Genomic DNA, 23,478 nt, shown 5'->3' with positions numbered 1-23,478 from the left:
TAAAAATAAATTTTTTAAAAAAATTAATAAAATGAAATGACAAAAAAATTGTTAAGATGGTAAATTTTATGTTATGTACTTTGAACACACACTCACGCACATGCACATATTCACGCACATGCACACACACACGCACATGCACACAGACACAGGCAAGTTAGAAAACTATATTTTTTGTAGCATAACTTTGTGCTAAAACAGCCTCTTAGAGGATATATGGACCACCAGATAAATGTTAAAATATAAAAAAAGTTTTATACTCAGAAAACTTTGTTACCTGCAACAAATCCAACTACTAGATCTTTTCCAGTAGTAGAATGTTGACCTTTGACCCAGATGGCTTTTAGGCTATTAAAAGTGTAGAAATAGACAAAATTGGAGCAGCAGAGACTGGAGATAACTGGAAACCACCCTCGATATGGGGCCAGGCTAGGGAAAAACACAATAAGCAAAGTAAAAATGTTGAACAAAAGCCACTAGAAACGGGCAAAGTCGCAGGACAGGCCGATCATTTACATATTCTCGAAGTTCACTCTTCCACTACAATGTAGTCCAAACTGCACAGACATCTTACGTTCTATTCTGAAGGATGCCCAAACCATGAAATCTTTTCTAACACTAATGACACTAGTGAAACAACACACATTCAATGGCTGATTTACTGCTTTTCCCCTTCAATTTCCTTTAGTAAATTACTATGTAAAACTAGAGACAATTTCCTCATGGCTGTTAATTAATACAGCACCATTCACATTTTACTACAAGGCAAGAACATTTAAAACGAAGTAAATATACAAAATGAGGGCCAAAAAAAAAAGTGATGGGGGCATGGTATTAGGGCACAGGAACCAGATGGAAGAGGCTCCCACAGGCAAAACCTGGGACAGCAACATAATACAGTAATCAATTGTAAATCACTGGTAAAATAGAAATTTTTGCCTATACTGATATTAAATAAACTATCTCCTCACAGACTGCTTAAGTTGCAACAGAGGAAAAATAAAATTATTCAGTGGCTAACTCACATATAAGACATCATAATTAATCAATGAAGGGCCGGTGGACAACATGTAACACCAGATGTGACACCCCGAGAAGGACACAGTATCACCTATGCATCATTCTGGTACAGAATGCATAGCCTCAACCTAATCATAAAGCAACGTGAGGCAAACTTAAAATGAGAAGCATTTTATTTTTTAAAAAGCGGGAGGGGACATTTTTAATAATGTCAGTGTCATGAAGTGAAGAGGTTTGATGTATGGTATGAAACTTACTCTCCAATAATTCTGAAAAAGTACGTGTATGTTGTGTGTGGTGTGTGATAAAGAGAGAAGGGGAAAAGAGAGTGCATGAGCACAAATGACAAAAGCAATGTAAAAATGTTAACAACAGGTAAATCTGGGTAAAGCACATACTGGTATTCTTTGTACTATGTTCAGTTCTGCAACTTTCTGTAAATTTGAAATTATTTCCAAATAATAAATTAAAAATAAAAGAAATACGTAATCTATTTGATTGCACTAATAGAATGAACGACTATTACCTTCTTCGGTTTACCGGACATAAAGCACTGGTTTCGTGGAAGGTGTTACGATCAAGAATCGAAAATGGCCAAAGAACTTTAAGGAAATGGTAATAACTATGCACTTACAAGTCCAGCAAGTATAAATTCACAGCACTATAAGACTCTGAGAATGGACAGGAAGGAGCGTGGACCCACCAGTCTCCTAATGACCTGCTCCATCTGACAAAGATAAACGAGGCAGTACTCACAGGCCTTCTTCTTTAATGATCTCCAGAAGCACCATGTGTGTGGTTTTGGACTTTCTTTTCTCATCAACTAAAAGACGAAAGAGTATCTATTATTCGTGAACCAATAAGCATTTTAATTCAATATCCAATTTCCAAAGTAAAAGATGTGAGAGAAGAAATTTGTTTCTTATAGTCATAAGCTTTTTTTTTTTTCAAAGTTATACATACTCATTTTTATCTTAACATCTTTAAAGCTGAGAAATAAATGACCATCTCCCTTTTAGAGAAGAGGCTGTAGACACAAAAGCTATGAAGGACACATGGAGTTGGCAGTAGAGCCAGGAATAAAACTCAGGTTTCCAAATTTTAGCATTGTGATCTGTTTCCTAATCTAAAAACTAAAAGGTCACCACAGGATGAAAACTCTGCTTTTCTTGGCATCCTCACTGAAAACAAAACCCACCTCAATTAACTTCAAATATCATACCTATATTTGAAGAATATTTTGAAAAGCATAAAAACATGGAAATGAACCAATTTTTCAACAGTTAAAATTGGTAACTTGTATGACTCATCAGGATGGCAAATACAGAGGATGGCAAAAAAAAAAAAAACAGAGAAGGAAACCTGGCAATAACTATCGAAATTACAAGCACACTGACCCTTTGATCCTTCTATCCCATAGAACTTATAAAAACAAAGTGGCATATAAACAAGTCTATTCCACAGAAGAAACAATCCAAGAATCTACGATAGGGGAATCTACGATTATGGTGCATCTGCACCGTGGAACACTCTACAGCTAAAAAAAAAGGATGAAAAAGCTCCCAATGCATTGACTTTGAAGGCATCCAAAATATGCTGTTAACTGAAAAATACAAGGTATAGAATGGTGTAAAAAGTATGCTTTTTGTGTAAGTGAGAGAGAAAAGAATATATGGTCTTATTTGCTTGTCACTCCATAGAGAAACTCTGCAAAGCTATTTGAGAGTCTAACAAGATAGTATCTGCAGGGGAGAGAAAAGGAGGAAAGGGGCAGACTAGAGTGAGATTTTTCACAGTATTGTTTATCTTTTTACATATTTTGGTTTTTGAGTCATAAGAAATTATTACCTATCCAAAGACCTCTAAAATTAAAAATGGTAATCATGAAGGGTTTTAACACAGAAATTAGTTTATTCAAAGCTCATCTTACTCTAATCTCCTCATGTAAGTTCTGGCATAGGTTTATAATTTCAAGTCGAAAAATACTGAGGAAAACAAGTAGGAGTTACAGAGTTGCCTAGTCCTATAAAGCAAAAGAGGCAAAAGCTAGGACTACAGGCCTAGTTGGCAGCGACAGTGGGTATTTGGCTCTACTTGTTCCCTATTCTCTCTTCTCTTTTGAGAAAATCTACCCCCAGAAAAAACTCTGCACACTATGTCTTTAAAAAGTCATTTTATTTTTTGAAAAGAATTGCAGTGATTCAGAATTATTAATGCAAGCCCATCAGGTCACCTCGGATTAGAAAATGGCTCAGACTATGACTCATCCATGAATGCTGCTCTGTTAATTAGGAAACAACAATGCTGACAAGTATTTAAAATCACTGAAAAGGAACAAGAGATCTCCAACAAAATAATATCCTTATATTAATTTAGTACCAGAGAAATATGTTTGCTTCATGCACCAAATGAACAGGAATATTATCACTATAAAAGATATTCACCTTGAAGTCGAAGTCGAGCTGTATCCAAGGGAAAAAACACTGTCATTGCTGTCACGCTTCCCTGAAAAGTTGAAAAAGCCTTTAACCATGACAGTATCACAAGATAATGAGCCACAACTTTTAAATGAACAAAAGTTCACTATTAACAATAGGTCAAATCAGATTTTCAGTGAACAAATACATACAATAATATAACCTGTTGGGATTATTACTGTTCAAACTTCTATAGTTATATACTTAAACAAAAGTATTAAATTTTCCAGGAGAAATATTTGTCCGATATTGAAAAAAAAATGTAGTAGCTCCTTGGAGGTGACAATCTTAAGCGTAAGCAACCTAGGACACACATCAAAGATAGGACGTAAATGAATTTTTAACCTTCCAAAAGTCAGTTGCTGCTCCTATGCTCTGAAACCAAAATATCCTGTAATCAGATACATACTTCTATTCTCCATACTTAATAGATTCACCACAAAGTAAAAGTGCAAAAATCATATTGTTCCTTATAATAGTTTTGTTTGCTGTGTTTTAAATAAAGTAGGGACAATTTCTGTACTAAAAATTCTATAAATAATTCATCCAAGGTAATGCAATGACAAAAATTATCCGGGAAAAAAAGAAGCCAACAGCTGCTCTTTCCATTTATAAGACGCTATGACAGATGAAAACCACAAGCATATAGTTAGAGATGAAATTATACGCATGAAATCTCTAGTTGGGTTTATGGTTCTCAACCCAGACGCAGGCCCACTGGAAGTGTATATTCTCAGGCATAAGATTAAGTTTTAGGCTACTGATCTAACAATAGTTACATACAATATTTTAATCACGATAATAACTGGAAACTGGACCAACTTTATAGATAAGAATAAAAAATTTGCTAGGTCTCTTACCTATGTAAACAGGTCAGCCTGCTTGACAGGGAGAACACCGAATATTGTCCTGTTAGTATTGAATGTTACCACCCACTACCCATCAGGTTACCATGGGTGGTTCATTCCTCCATGTTCCCAGAGCACTTGTCTATGTCTCTTACAGCACTTACCGACAGTGAAATCGAACTCTCCCACCAGACAGTAAAAATTCATTCTCTTAGTATATAACAGATTCTTAATGAATGTTTGTTAAGTTCACTCTACTTTCAGTTATTTATGCTTTTTGATGATTCCAACATCAATGTTCTTTTCTAGTAAGGAATAGGTAATATTTACTGTCTCAAGAAACACTGGATCCGTAAAGGTTTACTGTCTATGAATCTATGCTTTTGGCAATTTCCAAGAAAAATGGAGGCTGGAAAGCTGGAAATGCTGATTAAGGTTATTGACGCTGTGGCATTTATTTCCTATTGCATGGTTCTATGTGTCTATGTCGGGTATTGCGTAGACAGGGACTCTCCAGACAGAAAAATTCTGCCTGGAAACTACTCTTTCAAACGACTGGCCCATCTGCATTCCCTCTTCCCTGCCAGCTTTAAACAGACATCTGAAGGTTCCTAACTCAGAAGCCCCTGCCTACCTACCTTGAATTCTTAAAGTGTGCAACTGGTACCAAGACAAACGGAACAGTCGGCCCCAAAACGTCAATGGTCCATTACTTCCCCAAGGATTAGCATAAAAAATTCAAACCAAGAAAACTAAATAAGACTTTTAAAAACTTATTAGTACTGGAAAGACTGAATCAAGAAGATAAACTGAGAACCCACCATTGCCTCCTCTCCATTCCCATCACAAATGATAGAAAAGATTTACATAAAAAGTGTTATGTAGAAAAACGAAGAGAGGTCTGATTGGTGAACCAGACATTAAAAAGACAGCAGAGTGAGGCTATTTTGAAACAAGAAATCACAGACCACAACACACAGAAGATAGATGTGACAGGCAGAAAAATGGCCCCCTGAAAGATGTCCATGTCCTAATCTCTGGTACCTGTGATCATGTTACATTACTTGGCAGGTTACTTAAAATAAAGAGATTATTAAGTCAACTGTAATTGAAAATTTTTAAAAAAAGAGATAATTCTAGATTATCTGAGTGTGACTATAGGCACCTACAAATAAATTTAATATCCACCAGAAGATGTATTCCAAAGGATAAAGGTAAATTTGAAACATAGCTATTCTGTACATTGGGTACTTGCCATTTTTATCTCCTTGCCAAGCAAACACACAGATGACTATTTTCATAAGCTGCTGTTACCTGAAAATATTTATTACATACACAAGTCGTACACCAAACTATAAGCATGATTTTTCAAAATTTGAATTAAATTCCTTTTCATAAATACTGTTTTTTTTTTCTCTAGGACTGCCTGTTCACTTATATAAAGTTAAAAGGCACGAAATACCTAGAAGATAATCACAATGTACAACACTGTTGTGCTAAAGAGGTATAAAAATAAATCCATTGTTTTGAGTCCCACAGAATTCTAACCATCTGAGTGGGAGTTCCATTGCTAACAATAATTACAATTTAAAAGTATCCATTTCCAGAAAACCCTTCTTGTACCACACCAAAAACAAACCTTTTTAGTCACAACACTCTACCATCTCCATCTGGTATTTAGCCACTTAATGCTGGGAAAACACACTAATTCCTACATCAGATCTCTTGACTCCTGGTTCTACTGTTCACTGTTCTCCCATAGTTCTCAACCTTTTTTCAATCAAGACATAAACGACTTTTAACTTTCACTCTTCTCCCACTTATAAAAGTATACACAATAAAAACACACAAATCTGAGAAAATCAAACAAGAAATTCTTAACAGTGATGGTATGGGGAGAGGGAAAGAATTAAAGGTGGCTTCCTTTTCCCTCATTATGAATCTCTCTGTAACTTTTTTTAAAACAATAAACATGTGTTAGTTTTAGCTTTAAAGGGGGGGGGCGGGAAATCAAGCATTTTTTTTTAGAAGACATCAGAATACAAAAAAATAACATAGCCTAGGGAATTCTCAAAATCTGGTCTGGAGATTCTTGAAAGTTCCCAAACCCTTTTTAGGGATCTGCAAGATCAAAACTATCTTCATAAGAAAACTACTGAGTTATCTGCCTTTTTTTCTTTCTCATTTTCTCACAGTATGCAGTAAAGTTTTCCAGAGGTCACATGATGTGAGATATTATAAGACAATGCAGAAACATATAAAAGGATCTAGCTATCTTCTATTAAACAATGAAGAGCTTTGCAAAAGAAATATAAAACAATGCTATTCTTATTAGTACTTTTTGGAAAATAACAGTTTAAAAAATGTTACACGTTAACACCTAATAGGTTTAATATTTTTCATAAATATCTTAATGATTTCTCAGTTCTAATTTTTCTTTTTTTTTTTAAGGTGAGGCAACCCTTGGTTGACCTCACAGATTGCAAAGACCTTGTCAGCTTACAATCTCTTATTTATTTATTTATTTTAAAAATTTTTTTACGCCTACAGCACCTGGTCTTTCTAGGTGGTCTCCCAACCAAGTGCTAACCAGGCCCGACCCTGCTTAGCTTCCGATATCAGAAGGGATCGGGCTTGTTCAGGGTGGCATGGCCGTAGACACAGTTCTAATTTCTAATACAATAAATATTAATAGTAATAACCACATAAGCAAAAGTTCTTCAGGGTCTGCAATGATTTTTTAGAGGATAAAGAGGTTCTGATAGCAAAAAGTCTGAGAACTATTATAAACATGCCATTAAATATGAAAAACAGTAAATTAACAAACTTTATTTAACATATCATTTCTAATATTCCTTTTAGCTGATGTTATCATATCGGTGTGACATAAGCAGTTGAAAGCACCATACTATCTTTAGGTTGGCCACTGTCCTCTCCAGGAAAGTCTTTAAAAGCTAAGTAACACTATAAAGAATAAATATAGCCCATAATTAACACCGTAGAGATTTGAGACTTTTTAATGACAGGAATACTACATCCTGTTAGATAAGGAACATCTAACAGGATGCTGAAAGGGGAAGCAAGCGCAAGTCTGGAAATGAGCTGAACATTCTGGAAATTCAGAAGCTAGTATCTTAGAATATAGGAAGCAAAATCAAGAGTGGAATGAAAAACTTTAAGGGTTAAGTCAAAGGCTTTTGTTAAGTATATTAAGGACCATTCTAGTGACCCACTGGACAGATGTGGGGAGAGGAAGAGGAACTTCAAGGACCACTCCTTGGTTTCTGGCTTTAAGAACCAGGGTGACAAGTGTTGTCATTAAGAAGGTAAACATTGCAGGAAGAACAGTCTGGGAGCAAGAGATAATGAACTGGGGTTTGAATTAGCCAAATTTTAAGGGTCTCAAAGACTTCTATTTGAAGATGTCCAGGAGGTAACCAATTATCAGTCTGGAGTTCCAGAGATTCTAGGATATGCAGATTTGGAAGTCATTAGAACATCGCTGTATTTCCTCACCTTTAAGACAACAATGATAGTATCGTTATTTAACAAATTTTATTTGTTAGGGATAGGTGAAATCATTATTTTGCCAACAATATGTAAATGTATATAGTTTTATATTCATAATAGAATTTTCATTCTCAATAAATAATTATGAAAACAAAATACATGCCAGAACATTATCTATATTTTCTATTTCTTCTCATCTTTATTACCTTTATTTTTTCATTTCTTTGGGTTTATTTTGATATTATTTAACTTCTTTTCCAAACTCAATTTAAAAGTTATTATTCATTTTCCTCTAAGTATTTTAGCTCTATCTGATGTTTTTCTTCTCATTACAACTCAGTGGTTTTTAAGATATTCACAAAGTTGTATAGCTATTACCACTATATAACTCCCAAACATTTTATCAATCCAGAATAAAAACGATGCCCATTCGCAGTCACTCTCCATTCCCTCCTCCTCCGACACCTGGGCAACCACTACTCTATTTTCTGTCTCTTGCCTATTCTGGACGTTTCATGTAAAGGGAATCAAATACATGATCTTTTGTGAATGGTTTCTTTCAAGGCTCATCCAGAACGTCATTTTGTATTATGATTGGAAAATATTCTATTCTATGGCTTCACCACATTTTGTTTATCCATTCATCAGTTGATGGACTTGGGTTGTTTCTACTTTTTGTCTTTATGAATAATGCCACAATGAACATTTGTGTACAAGTTTTTGTGTGGTTGTTTTCATTTCTCTCAGAGTGGATCTGCTGGGTCATATGGTAACGGTATGTTTAACATTTTGAGAAACTAGCGAACTTTTCTATAGTAGCTAAAAATTTTATATTCCCATGAGCAAAATACGAGGATTCCAATTTCTCCATATCCTTGCAACATTTATTCTGTCCTTCTGATATAGCCATCCTAGAGGGTGTGAATTGGTATCTCACTGTAGTTTTGATTTGCATTCCCCTGATGGCTAATGCTGTCAGCATCTTTTTATGTATTTTTAGGCTACTTGTATATCTTCACTGAAGAAATGTCTATCGTTTGTCTATTTTGTCACTGGGTTATTTGCCTTTCTATTATTGAGTTGTAAGCATTCTTTATATATTCTGGATACTAGACTTTTATCAGATAAATGATTTACAAAGATGTCTTCCCATTCTATTGTTCTCACTTTCTTGAAAGTGTCTTTGAAGCACAAGATTTTTAATTTGGAGGAAGTCCCGTTTACATATTTTTTATTTTATTACTTGTGCTTTTGATGGCATATCTAAAAAACCATTGCCTAATCCAAGGTAATGAATATTTACGCCTATGTTTTCATTTAAGAGTTTTGTAATTTTAGCTCTTACATTTAGGTCCGTGGTTCATTTTGAATTAATTTTTGTATATGGTGTTAAGTAGGGATCCAACTTCATTCTTTTGCATGTGGACATCCAATCGTCCCTGCAGCATTTATTAAAAAGACTATTTTTCCCTCACTGATGTGTCTTGGCACCCTTGTCAAAAATCAACTAAATGCAAATTTAAAGGTTTATTTTTTGGACTCTCAATTCGAGTCCATTGATTTGTCTATTCTAACGCTATGCCACACTCTCTTGATTACTGTAGCTCTTACTAAGTTTAAAATTTTGGAAATATTAATCCTACAACTTTGTTCATTTTCAAGATTGTTTTGGCTATTCTGGGTCCTTTGCATTTTCATATGAATTTTAGAATCAGCTTATCAATTTCTGCCAAAAACAAAACAAAAAAACAAGTCACCAAATTTGACCATTTCCAAATTAATTATTTACCCTCAAAGGATGAAAAATAGTCAAAAAATTTCAATGCCAGTTCCAAAGTCAATTTCCAGAGGGGAATCCAGAAATGGTTGAGTCACAGAAGCACTACTGAAATCTGAGGACAGCATCTCCTGATGGAGAACATGGCATTACTGGATAGAATTATTTTAAAAGAAAAACAACTAAAATACATTTTCAGATCTTGAGCTAATGAAATCCAAAGGCTGAAAGCCACTTAGTGTGGCTTTCATATTCAAAAATGTTATTCACCTAATCCAGAGTTAATAAAAGTTTTTCTCTTCATATAAAAATCAAGCTAACTCTCACACCTAGACTGACAGATATACAAATTAAAAAGGTCTAATGGATAACACACCTGAATGTCTAAGAAAAAGAACATGGGTTTTGGAATAGAACAAACCAAGGTTCAGGTTCCAGCTATAATTCATACTCTGTAGTACGTAATTTAAATCTCCATGCTTCAATTTCCTCATTTGTAATTTTTGGGTCCAAAACTTAACTGTCAGTGTTGCCATGAGGAATGAGAATTAACGTATGGAAAGCAAGTAGCATCATACCACGCATACAGTTGGCACTCAACAAATGTTGGTTCCTATATATCCTTTTCAAAGCATCTTTTAGTAGTAGGACTCAATATTTAATCAGGGCTCTAAAATCAGTAATGATTACTTAAGTTCCTTCCAAAAGAGCAACTGTTATTTAGTACAAAATAAAGAATAACTGCTCTTTCAGAAGGAGCTTCAAGAAGGCAGGAGAGTCACCAGTGTAAACTACTACAAAGAAAGCAGGTAAAGAAGAAAGGCAGTCTCTAGACCAGATCGGTATGGTTCTGTGACAAGACAGGGCAGAGCGAGTCTGAGAGATGAAGGGATGCAAACATTGGAGAAAGATTAAAGCTATAGAAAAGAGGAGCAAAGTCCCAAAAAATAATTGGAGTTGGGTGACGGGCATGGATCAAAATTAAAGGTAGCAGAGACTAGATCCATCTGTTTCCTGAAACAAGCAGAATGCAGGGAAATATAATTCTGTAACTGGAATTGATTCTGTAATTGGGAAAAAACCAGAAAGTGAGAAAGCTCATCCCAAGTAGCCTCCATATTATCTACAGTAAAAGAGGAGATCTGTAACAAGTCAAGGGAATTGGTAGAGCTGGCCAGATGAAAGAAAATTTCAATTCCACTGATTTTCTAAAACTGGGTACAAATACTGTATTTGCAAGAATATATCTGAAAAAGAAATGAATAATTATGGTCTTACTACACTATTCCAAGCAGGTGCTCCACAAGTGTTACCACATTTACTTCTCAGGACAACCCAGTAAGTGAAATGTTATTGTCTCCATTTTTATAAAAAGTTAGAAAAACGATTACAATAAAGACTGCATAAAAACCTTGAAGACTAATTTTTGAAGTCTTTATAATGACATGATATAGCAGATATCTGATGTTTTGGGCCACATAGCACCATTCCCTTTTCCTAATGACAGACTGACCTTGGTAGGGTGCACATGACCTTGGTAGGATGGTAAATCCAGGTGCCCATCCTCCATCTGTTACAGTCAAGGGGTGGGCACATACCTTGAGCATGGCTAATAGGGGCTCTCCCGAGTCTTTGAATCTTGAGCAGAATGATATAGGGGCAAAGAAACAGAGACAAAATTCCAGTGACAGATTCCAGTGGCGGTGCCCAAAAGACATCCTCCAGTTTTTGCTTCAGGAATCTTTTTGGAGCCTGTTCTTTCTTACTTCAAGTCTGCAGCCTCCCCACTGATCCTGAGAGCTCCCAAAGAGCCTGCCAATAAACTTCCTTTTTGTTAAATCACTCAAAGTCTGTTTCTCCAGGCTGTAACCAGAGAACCCTAACTGATACACATGGGGAAATGCTTTATATTCTGAAACAAATGCATTAATAAAATTTAAAAAAAAAAAAGACCAGGATATGAAACTCTATACCAGTTATATAAACAAAAAGAACTATTCATAAATGCCTATTTATATATAAACACAGAGATACAACCACATTTTGAGAAACAGTTTCTGATAAACTTTACCCCAAACATCTTTGCATTGTATGTGAGACTCTCCAACTTCATATCCTTCTACTCTCTCCCATCTTTTACACTAGCTAGGTCAAAATGAACTTGAAGTTCCCTGAATGCTGACTTACACATTAGGGACTTTGAATATGCTTTCTCTTCTAAAAGTTTCCTATTGCCCTCGTAGTTCATTTTCCTTAGCAAATTCCTACTTTTCCTTCAAGACCAAGTCTAAATATGTCAACCTTGGGGTTTCCCAATCACCTTCACAGAGGCAGCCCACCTCTTTTCCCTTGGTACTACCAGGAGCCTTGTCCTCGCTTCTACTATACACCTAAGAAGAGCTTCTTGAGGACAGGGACTTTCACTGACCTTTATATCCAGAAGGCCTTGTACTGCAAATCAGCAAGTTACTCTATTTGGTTCCTATTTCTAAAAGGCGGGCACTTTGTTTATATGGTAAAAAAATCCAGTAATGTTAGGTGTGTGAGCTAGTTAGTGTGCCTAATTTTTTCTTCTGATACCAATGAGAGAAAAGTGTTCTGAATAAGCCTTCTTACAGAGTTCTAAGGATAGGTGTGCCTCGACTCTGAGTCACGGAGCAATAATAGGTGGAATAGAAGGAGAAAGGAGGACTCTTCTGTATTTCTGTATGATTTGAATTTTTTAATAATCAGCATTTATTCAATGAAATGCAATTCTTTTAAAACACAAATTATGCATTTAAAAAAAACATTTAAAATTAACAATAGGGAAAAAAGTTTTCTGAAAGTTACTAATTATTTGCATTACAATTCCAAAATCAGCATCTAAACGCTCCAGACAATTCCAAATAATCTGTTTTCAAATTCTAGACTGACAAAATCTCTTTTAATTATAAACGTACATTTCTACGAATAAAATCTATCTTTCAAAACTAATCTAATGAGAACCAAAAATGTAAAATTATAATCTAATTATACTCACAATTTTTGAGAATTTATATATGAGGCTATTACTTGTATCATATAATAGTCATCAATTAGAAAGATAGCATTGTCTTGAAATAGTGTAATTCTGGTTTTCTGTACTCATCTCATGGTATGCTACAAAACACTCAAAATCACTCATTTGTTTATTCTGATTTTTAAAGTGTGTGTGCGCACGTGTGTGTGTATGTATGCACAACACCACACTTGATGTGAAAGAATGTAGAACTTGGAAGTGAAAAAGCAAACATGAAATGTATCAACTCGAAAAGGTTGTAAATCAACATCTTAAACAATGATTCAACAATCCTTTAGGGAGAAGCAACTATTCTGGGCAGCCTTGGAGTTTATACAGCAGGGGAGGGTCACAGCCAGGATCCCAACCCAGACTGGCTGGATCACTTAACCACTACCCTAAGCTGACTCTCTTGATCATCTCAAAGCTTTGGCTGAACATCACACTCAGGACATTTAATTAAACATGAGCCATCACCACAATACTATACCATTAAAAGCAATGCCATTTTTCTCATCAACTGTAGTGATATTTTTGTGGTGAAATTTTTTTCCTTTGGAAGCAACCAGAATAAAGTAGGGCCTGTGTTGCGTGGTTAACCTTAACACAGAGGTTTGCAAAAAGAGGTGGGACCCACTCTTGGGCATGATAGTTAAAAATAACAAAACAATGCAAATTTTCACTCAGACTCGTGCTTGGAACAGTTACTGCCCCAAGGGGAAGCAAGAGAAAAAAAATTATTCTTACAAGTCTAATGGATAATCTAACATAGTTTATGAGAGAAGGAAAAACCATAGCAAATTCAGGGTGCATAATTTCAAGCAGAACTTTTAACGAGAAAAATATGCAACAAGGAAAGAAAATTAAAATAGAAATGTCTTTATAGGGTAAAGAGAAATATATTACCTCTATTTCCAGTCACTCTTTATAGCAGGGCTCAGAAAACTATGGCCCAAGAGCCAATTCTAATCCACTGGTTTGGTAAATAGGATTTTATTGGAACACAGCCCTGCCCATTGATTTACGTATTGTCAACAGCTGCTTTCACACTCTCATAGTAGTGTTAACTAGCTGTGCCAGAGAGAGACCTTACACAAAGTCTAAAAACACTTACCGCCTGCCCCCTTACAGAAAAAGTTTACCAATCCTTATTTTATTTATTTTATAACACTTAACACTATCTAAAATTTTTTTTTCTCATTTACTCAACTATTATCTTTCTCTCCCATTAGAATGCAAACTTCCTGAAGAAAAATACTTTGTTCTCCACTCTATTTTTAGCATCTGAAATAGTGCATGACACATAGAAACCACTCAATAAGGGTGCTGAATGAATGGCATTTATTAAGAGAAAAAAAGAACAAACATTTCTCATTCTCTTAGATGCACTCCAACAATTCACCCCACTTCTTCTCAACTGGATTTTTCATGTTGCATTGATAAATCCGGTTCATTCTTAGTCCTCATTTGATCCCACCCAGTTGATCTATACCCTTCTCCATGACTTTCAGAACACCACACTCTCTTAGTTTTCCTCCTGTCCTACTGGTCTCTCCTTAGCTTCTTTTGCTGATGCTATCTCATTTCCCTAACTCTTAATGTCAGCATGCTCCAAGGCTCGGTCTCTGAGACTTTTCTCTCAGTCCACACTCATTTTCTTAGTGAGTTCATGTAGTCTCATGACTACTCTTAGGCATTTCAAACTTAACTAGTCCAAAACCAAAACCAAACTCCTCTTTTCCCCAAAACTCTGATCCTTCACAGCCTTCATCATCTCAGTAAATGAGAACATCATCCTTCGAGTTATTCAAGCCAAAAATTCTTGGGAGTCAACCAATCCTCATTTTGTTACAACCCATATCCAATCCACCATCAAACCCTGGTGGCTCTATTTTATAAACGTATTGCAGGTTGATGATCACTTCTCACCACCTCCACTGCTACCATCCTGATCCAAGCCACTATCACCTTTTGCCTGAAATGATGTAATAGCTCCCTGACACGTTTCCCTGCTTTCACCCTTCTTCTCTTACAGTGTGCTCTCAACAGCCAGGGTGATCATGTTTAAAACGTAAATTGGCAAGTTGCTGCACGCTCTAAACCTCTAATAACTTAGCCAGCTCTCTTTCCCACTCAGAGTTAAAGTCTCACACAATTCGGTCCCCTGAAACCTATTTCCCTCTTTGTTCCCCCCACTCCAGAAACATTGGCCCTCCATGCCCTTCCTAGAGAATGTCAAGCAAGCTTCCAATTCAGCATCTTTACACTGGCTGAAAGGCTCTTCTGGTTTAATGAATGAACGAAGATTCTTGAATCAGGCACTTATATGAACTATGTATGGTGTCACCTAATTCTCATAACTCTGTGAGGCAGGTATCGATAACCCCACTTTATAGATTAGGAAGGTGAGGTTTATAGGCCACCTATCTAACAAACAATGGAGTTTAGAGTTCAGCCTCGATTAGTCTGCACAGAACATGAAGTTTCAGTGAGTTCTAGGAGGGCTAAAAAGAAAGGGATTAGTGATATTCCTCTGAAGTCACAGTAATTAAAACTGCTACAGGTGTATGTTGACAGCTAGAGGGCATAAGAAAGGGCAGTCAGAGAAATAAGATGCGAACCAGAAGAGGAAGTTACCAAGCCAAGAGTAGACTGTTTCAAGAAAAAGACAGGGATGTCAAATGGAACTGAGATATCCAGAAGCCCAAGAACCAAGCACCTACCTCACAGTAAAACACATCTGTAGTAGACAGCAACTCTGATCCTGATTAAAAAATTTAAAAAGATGTATCTTCTCCTACCAATAATACTGGCAGGAAATATCCCATAGGTAGTCACTTCCACTTGCCCGCAGCAAGGGTGTGAAAATAAGTAGTTAAGCAAGTGAATAAGCAATACAACATCATACCTTGGTTTTCTTCTGATCTATTGAAAAGTTGTGTGTGAGCATGGGATAGGAGGAAGATTGGACTTCAAATTTCAGAAGGCCAAAAAAAAAAAATTAAATTAAATTCTGCCCGATTCCCTGTGGGCATGCGAGACATTTGTCTATATCCCCGATATTCTCTAAGAGGCCAAAGCGGTAGCCAGGGGTAGAGGGTCTGAGTGTCGGCCTCTACCCCAAATTCTTCCAGCAACTTTTCACTTAATGCCCCATTCCTCTCTGTCCCAACACGATGTCCCTCTCATCCCCATCCCCCAGCTATGTCCTAGGAAGTGACCCCAGAGAAATCCCACACCCCGCAGCGGCCCGGGAGCGAAGACCCTGCCTCACCACGGCTCCGGCCACGGCGTGGACCAGGTTTTCGTAGGACAGCACAGAAGCCATTGGTGCGGTTCCCCTCAGACCCAGTCACACTTTTCCTGCAGGAGCCGCAACCTTCCGAGTGAGGAAAAAGACCCGGAGTCTCCGGCGTGAGCGTCGCAAGCTCCACCCTCACGCCCGCCTCCTCCAGAACAACCACTTCCGGGTCGCAGGGCGGGAAGACGGGAAAGCGGGTCCGGGAACGCCCCCTTGTCTCTGATTGGCTCCCGGTGAGTGCGCGGGGCGGAGCAGCGAGGTGCTGGCCCCACCAAGCGAAGAGGTCCGACAGCCTGAAAGCCCGTAATTGGTCCTCGCGTTTCCAAGACCTGGCCAGTCGTGCTCCGACTTAAGAAACACTGGTAACTTTAGAAGGCCTAGATGGCTTCCCTCTTCTCCACTTTCCTCGTAACTCAAGCTGGTGACAGGTAAGAAAAGGGACTCAAATCTTCCTGTTTCTTAGCTTGTATTTTCTCTCAAGTATTTTGAAAGTCACATTTTGGTCAAGAGGAAATATGTTGATTGGGCAAGGTTCTGCCTCAGAAAAAGCCTGGGGTGTGTGGGAAGAGCAGCACTTGAGCTTCAGGTCACAATGATCCGATGCAGGTGGGTACATAATCCTTGGCAACTGGGAAAGTCATTTAACCTCTTGGTGTCCTTCTTTGCCTAATGAGTGTTAATACAGTACTAACGACTTCACTTGCTTTAAGGATTACAAAAGCTAATTTATGGAGACGTACTTGATAAAATACTTAAGAAAAAAAAATTGTTTCCATGTTGCACGGTGAACCTACACAGGACTAGAGAAATTACAGCTCAAACCTAGCAGTGTAAGTTATATCGTGAAAGACAATATTTTGAGCTCCAGCTTCATTACTGGGGTACCAATGTCACATGTCTGCCAGTTTCTGTACCAGCAAGTTTACTTGTATAATACTCTCACTGGTAATTCATGAGTGTTTACTGCATGCCAGGCTCAGTGCTTTATGCCCTTTATCACATTTACTCCCCAGGAGAGGGCCTTAACAGTTTACCTGGTGATGTTTTCACAAAATTTGCAGAAAATATTTTAATTGCCATTGGTTAAGATCACTTTCCACTTTAGCTCCCCTTCATTTAGGGTGGTGCTACAGTGACCACAAGCTAAGGGAAAGGTGAATTGGGGAAACAGAGTGGATTTAATGGTATCTGTTTAAATGTAAGGTTAAGTTACTGTTAGACATCCTGCTGTAGGAGTGGCTTCCAGGAATACCCCCACTACAAACTTGGGTCATGACTGTCAAGGCATAGATCCAAAAGGCTAATGAAGATAGAATTCTGGCACTGCGACATAAGAGACATCGGGTCTATTGTAAAATTTATGCAGAAGATTCTGTTCTTGTTGACTCCTGATCAAATTGGAAGCTCTCGACAAGAATGTACTGGATTATGTAGTTTTATAAACACTTTATGAATGAATGTTTTCCCTTTATGATGGTAATTAAACACAATAGAATTTTTCAGAATTCCCATTTGTAGGGCATTCTAGAGCAGATAGCATGTCCAACATTAAAAAATATTTTGATCAAGATGGAATTATCTTCCTACTCTTCTGAAAACAATGCAAAGTTGTCATATAATGAGTATGAGTCGAAAAATGTAGCAATTACATAGGTACACCAGGTATTAAATGGAACTTTGTAGTTCTGATGTAGGTACATCACTTAAGTGGAACTTTGAAGTTGTATTACCAATTTTTAGAAAGGACATTTTTGCTTGTTTTAAACATTCACTTTTACATCTAATATTCACAATTACATATTTTTCATAGAGGGCTCCCTAAATTATAGAAGCATCAACATAAAAAATTCAGTCTTTGTTTACTGTCGCGATCTGCACAACTAGAGGGTTAACCTGAGTGAGGGCGATGGAGGATTAAGAAAAACACAGAAACAGTATATACAAAAGCTGGGGCCAAGTGAGACACTGCACTCTGATGGAGATACAGTGACTTCAACGCAAGCTCAGCACATTTATTATATACACCTAAAGGTCAAGGAGGGGGTGGAAGTCTTCTTCTCGGGACTTGAAACTTGCTGGCAACAATAATCTCCCAAAAGCCTGTCTGTATACTATGGGGTTATCTGTGCTAAACCACAAGCTATTGTTTGCTTCTCTGCCCTTGGCACATTGCAACACAGTTAAGCATGGCTTTGCAACACAGATCCAGCTCTCTATAGTTTACACCAATGCCATCAGCACAAAATGAATTAAAGGAACCAAGCCAGAATTGATTCATGTATGGTGGTTCTACCCGGTCATATTTTCACAAAATTTGTAGAAAAACATGTTAATCACCAGTGGTTAAGATCTCTATTCGCTGCAGTCCGACATAGCCTAGTGATTTGAGTGAACCATCAAGGGCATCCAAATCATATATACCTAGATTTTCAGGGAGCCATTTATTTTATTTACTTCCTTGATACTTCGGCTCTGCTAAAGAGTTCATAGTTTTAAAATTAGGATTTCACTTAAGAATGTCAAAATGTTACTTTATAGGCCATACCACCCTGAACACACCTAATCTCGTTTGATCTTGGAAGCTAAGCAGACTCAGGTCTGGTTAGTACTTGGATGAGAAACCACCTAGGAAGATCGGGTGCTGTAGGTGTAAAAAAAAAAAAAATCGTGATTTACACTCCCACCAGCACTACACAAAAGGTCTAACTGCCAAGATATTTAAAACGTTTGCCAATTTGACATGCCACATTGTTTTAACTTTGCCCTTTTTTTACAGCTATTATTGATACTTGTTGCTGATTTACTTTAGGATAGTTTCCTTCCCAGACTTTTAAGACTGTTCTATTGGTTGTAAATATTGGTTTATAGTGAACTTTAGAAATTACAACACAAAACTTTTTTTCCTATGTTAATTTTAATTAAAATACTTTATATGACATTAGGGTATCAAATGTCCTCTCAGATCTGTTGATATATTTTGATGTGTTGTCAGATTCTATTTGCTATATTTTTAGTTTTGGCCATCTGTATTCATGAGAATTGGTCTATGCTTCATTCAGAAGATGTATATTGAACATTTGTTCTGTCATGTGTTATTAGTCTGGGTGCTGAGGTCATAGTATTTAAGGGTAAACATCCCTGTCCTTATAGAGTTTACATCCAGGAGAAAATCTCTCTCACTCTTCTTTGGTTAATACCTTTATTGGGTTTGACGTTAGAATAATGTTTTCTTCCAAAAGTTAACCAGAGAAATGTTCATCTTTTCCCTAGAAATGGAATAGATTGTCAGTTCTTTCAATTATGGCTATGGACCCATCTGCTGTTTGTTGATGCCTTTGTGAACAGTAGAATTTTAATCTCCTTTCCAATTTTATGGTGATTGGAATATTTGTGTTTCCATTTTTACTTAGATCAGTTTAAAGAATTTTGCAACTAAAAGCATTACGTTTTGAAAGCATTTTGAACAAATCAATAATATATTTTCTTGTAATTCTTTTAACTGCTCCTACATCCAGGGTTCTATTTCTTTTCTCAACTCTAATATTGCTCAATTTTTGCTTTTTCTTATTCAAGAGCCCAATGAGAAATTTTTTCTCTCCAAAGAACCAGTTTGTAGTTTTTTTATCCTATTGTCTCGAGGTGGCCTCTTCTGTCCCCCGTTGTAGAACTTTTGTTCAGCTAGACTTCAGGTCAGGTGACTCCCAATGATGGCTATTAGGTAGTTTAGTTATAATTTTAATGTGGCTATTAACAGAGAGGCAAGCACGGAATTTACCTACTCTGCCATCTTGACCAGAAGCCCTCAAAACTAGTTTTACCTTGTCCCTATTATTGGGCCTGTCACAAATGGACCAAGCACTTCAATTATGCTATGTCCCTATTAGGAAAAACCCGTTGGATAAGCACATCAGCACAAGTGATTTGTGATATTCCTTATTAACCAATCCTCTTCAAATGTATATTTTAGTTTGAATTTTTTAATGCTAACAATTCTGCAGGAAGTAACACGGTAGAGAGGGGCAGAAGAGCACAGAATTTAGAAGACCTTTGAAGCTACGAGCTTGGTGAGAATCCCAGCTCCACAAATCAGGGGTGTTATCCTGGAGAATCAAGTGCTTCAGTTTCCTCACCTGTATTAAAATGGAGAGAATGCTTATGGTCATCAGAATTGAGTCAATACTTGCAAACTGATTACAAAGTGCTTGGCACAAAGTAGGTACTTACCTGATATATGTGCCTACCTTGGGTACATTACTTTTAGATAGGAGCAAATCTCTAAAATACAAGTTGTTTCTTCCTGTGTCCCATTAGGCCAGTATTTCGTAGTGTGGCAGACTGCTTCTCCAGGTCCTTTCTCCATTTCTTCTGTGGTACTAACTTTTTTGGGCACTGTGACCACACAGATACGGACTAGCACTTTGTAGCTTACCTTGCAGCTACATATGGTCTCAAGACAAACGAAAAAGCTAACAGGAAAGGACCAAAAGTGATAAAATGCTAATTCCACGTATTAGCCTCAGGATTTCAGCATGTGCTTCCCTGGAACCCTCTCCTGTTAACTCAGATGTGCACCAGAGCAAGCCCTCAGACTCAGACATGGAAGCTACGGTCTCAGTACAGCAAAACTGCTTACTTCTGGACTGCCACCTGAAAGGAAACTAAAACTGTTTTACTTAGGCTAATGTATTTTTGTGGGTCCTTGTTAACAGCATTTTTATAATCTGAAGCCTATGTGCCCAGTAAATAATTTGAGTCCTAGACACATAAAAGAAACAGAACATATGCCGGGGTAAAAAGGGGGAGGAGAGTCAATATGCAGTTTGAAACCATACTTTATTTTTAATGTAGCTAGAAATATCCAATAACTATGTATTTTTAAGCAGAAAAAACTCCTTTACTTTTCCTTCTTACAGCATTATTAGCACAAGAACATTTGCTTAGAAATGATATTTTCTATGAAAATGAAGAATGTATTTTGTATTTGTGGAACATAAAAATCTAAAAGCACAGGACACATTTTCCGAAAACCAATTTTACTTTTACCCATTTATGGTAATATTTGCAGTTAGAATGTACTTAGATAATGTATAGTTAAGTAAATCAAATCAAATAAAAAATCCAGAAGCAACTGGTCTTCTTGAGTTATTCACAGCGTACATTGGAAATTTTGAGAAAGAACACACATCAACAAAAAGAACTCTGGCAAGCTCAAACGCAAGTTTATATGCTGAGTATTTTTAAAGGGTTTAAAAAGCATGCTCGATTAGCATACAGCTTTTTCCTCACTTATATAACAGATGCATTTCTATCTGCTTGTGTACAGCAAAGGGTTAGAATCTGAATCAACTTATGATTTCAGAGATGTGTTATTTCAAAAATGTATTCCATGGATTTTATTTCACTGCTCCTACCACTGATTCTTCAAATAAGCAAAGTACAGAGGGTCTCATCCCTTGAAACTGCTTTTAATTTTAACTGAAAGACAGGAAGAAGCCTAGAAATACCTGCTACAGTGCCTGGACTTAGTCTTATTTAATATAGTTATTGAATGTGCAACAAAAATTTATCGTTTTATCCTTGGAGAGGAAAGGAGAGAAAGTGGAAATACGGTTGCAGTTATTTAAGAGGTGAATAGGAGAACAATGAATCATAATGCCAACGACTCCACAATGAACCATGGATTTCAATTTTATAATTCATGTTGGATCAAGAAGTTAGGTTCCCCTCTATGTATCGCCATTAATTCAAAACTCACTCTCTCCAAAATACAAAGAAGACCAAACACCACAGGGAATCCCTCCTTCCAACATTTTCTGATATGTCATCAAAGTAGAAATCTCATATTCAAATATGAAATCTCTTGGCCAAGTAAGAAACTACAGCTGTTATGTCATTGTATGTTACATGTTAAATTAAACCCAGCATTAAATATGCTTGCACAATTATGCTGTGAATGAAGATAGCAGTGATGATGCTAGCAGAAAAGGACTCTCTCTAGCCCAAGATGAGATAGTGGGAAAAAGAAGTGAAAACAAGTAGAAAGCTAACAAAGAGTTGAGCATTTTCTAACCAGGAAAAGTAACTTAAAATATAGACTTATATATAAAAAGAAAAGTATTCCTTTATTTCCCCTATGTGGAAATAATATGAAACATTTATTTTATATATCAGACAACGGAGCTAAGTAATCCAACTCTATGCAGCATTATAAAAATCATCCCTTTACCACAGTGTAAGATTAAATGCATCCACACAAGGGTTCATGTTATATAAAATGTAAGATTGCTGCTGCCCTGCCAAGTACTTCCAGTCCCTACCCAGGTCCTGCTGCAATACTGGTGGTCCCAGTAGTTTTAGTGAAATAAATCATTTTTGAAAAAATAAAGCATTTGAAAAGACAACTCAAAATGCCTCAGGAACCATATATCAAACTCGAATTTTATCTATTTAAATGTTGTATTCACCTCCCATTAATAAACCTTTATTTCACTCAAACTGCGCGGTAAATCTTCCATGCTGAAATATCTTCTTTGCCCAATTAATTCAAAGGAAAACACCAAAATGATTAGTAAAGAAAAATGTAGGGTTTAACATACCCTTTTAATTTGTTTTTAAATATTTTTAAGGTTTAAAAGTGTTTAAAGTTTGTAATTCCTAGTAGGGAAACATTATCTGAATGTATACCCTAATGGCAAACCACTGTAAAATGCTACAGCTGCATTTGGGGCAGCAGGGTAGGGATTCTCTTCAAAGCACCCCAGCTTTCTTCATGAGAAGGTCAGAGGTACACTGGTTTGTATTATTGCGACATCCAATGGGTGATCTAAAATTGCTTTTCCTTCAGCAAGGGCTTTAGTTATGAAAAGGCATTATGCTTGACCTCCAAATTTGGCTGACAATTTACTGATGAGATTCATAACCTTTGGGTTGCTCTGATATTTTGACATATTTGCTGGGTTCTGGGCCACGTCCTGGAAGGCCACCATAACTTCTGGATCCTGCAAAAAAAGAATGTTTTTTTTTTTTTTAAGTATTTAAAAAAGTATTCTATGGGGTTAACACATTCACTATCTTAAACCCCACCTCTTTATTTAGACCTATAATTTTGTCATGGCCAAGTTAATTGGGGTTTGGATGTCTCTGAAGTATAAATATTATTAATGTGCACATGAACGTCAAACTCAATTATTTGACTTTAATGAAAAATAAAGCACATACAATTTTGATTCAAAGGAAATAACTGGATATAATTACCAACAATTACAAAGTATTTCCTATAACTCAAGTTTTAAAAACTTAAGCTATTCTTTTTGGAAAAAAAAAAATGAATGTCACAAGTACGTAATTAGCTATTTGGCAATTCAGATCAATAAAACATGTCTAACAGAGTAACCTTTGTTTCTCCACAGAATAATAAAGAAATGCCTTAGTAACATAAAATTCAACTTTGTTTTTCCAAGTCTTACCTGCATGGCTGCAAGAACCTCTGGATCACTAAGAATTTC

The 23,478-nt window shown here is 36.6% G+C and overlaps 2 protein-coding genes and 1 pseudogene across 3 annotated transcripts in view; all 3 read right to left on the bottom strand.

Moving 5' to 3' along the window:
* SLC25A17 (solute carrier family 25 member 17) overlaps positions 1-16,127 on the bottom strand; it is a 46,542-nt gene extending 30,415 nt beyond the window's left edge. For both annotated transcript variants that reach the window (XM_015593613.2, XM_015593614.2), the window contains exons 1-4: positions 15,947-16,127; positions 3,465-3,525; positions 1,777-1,843; positions 278-429 (exon numbers count right to left, since the gene is read on the bottom strand). In XM_015593613.2, coding sequence (XP_015449099.1) covers positions 278-429; positions 1,777-1,843; positions 3,465-3,525; positions 15,947-16,000 — 334 coding nt within the window. In that variant the 5' untranslated portion in view covers positions 16,001-16,127. The remainder of the gene's footprint in view (positions 1-277; positions 430-1,776; positions 1,844-3,464; positions 3,526-15,946) is intronic.
* On the bottom strand, positions 6,887-7,005 carry LOC112484274 (annotated as a pseudogene).
* A 4,660-nt stretch (positions 16,128-20,787) lies between the features above and the next one.
* The window catches only part of ST13 (ST13, Hsp70 interacting protein), a 27,840-nt gene continuing 25,149 nt past the window's right edge, over positions 20,788-23,478 (bottom strand). The window contains 2 exon segments of the mRNA XM_006927125.3: positions 20,788-22,971; positions 23,440-23,478. The exon segment at positions 23,440-23,478 is cut by the window's right edge and continues 24 nt beyond it. Coding sequence (XP_006927187.2) covers positions 22,843-22,971; positions 23,440-23,478 — 168 coding nt within the window. The 3' untranslated portion in view covers positions 20,788-22,842.

Source organism: Pteropus alecto, unplaced genomic scaffold (assembly GCF_000325575.1).
Source record: "Pteropus alecto unplaced genomic scaffold, ASM32557v1 scaffold157, whole genome shotgun sequence".
Lineage (NCBI taxonomy): Eukaryota > Metazoa > Chordata > Mammalia > Chiroptera > Pteropodidae > Pteropus > Pteropus alecto.
Note: the sequence above shows the minus strand (reverse complement) of the source record. Positions and strands in the feature narration are given on the sequence as shown.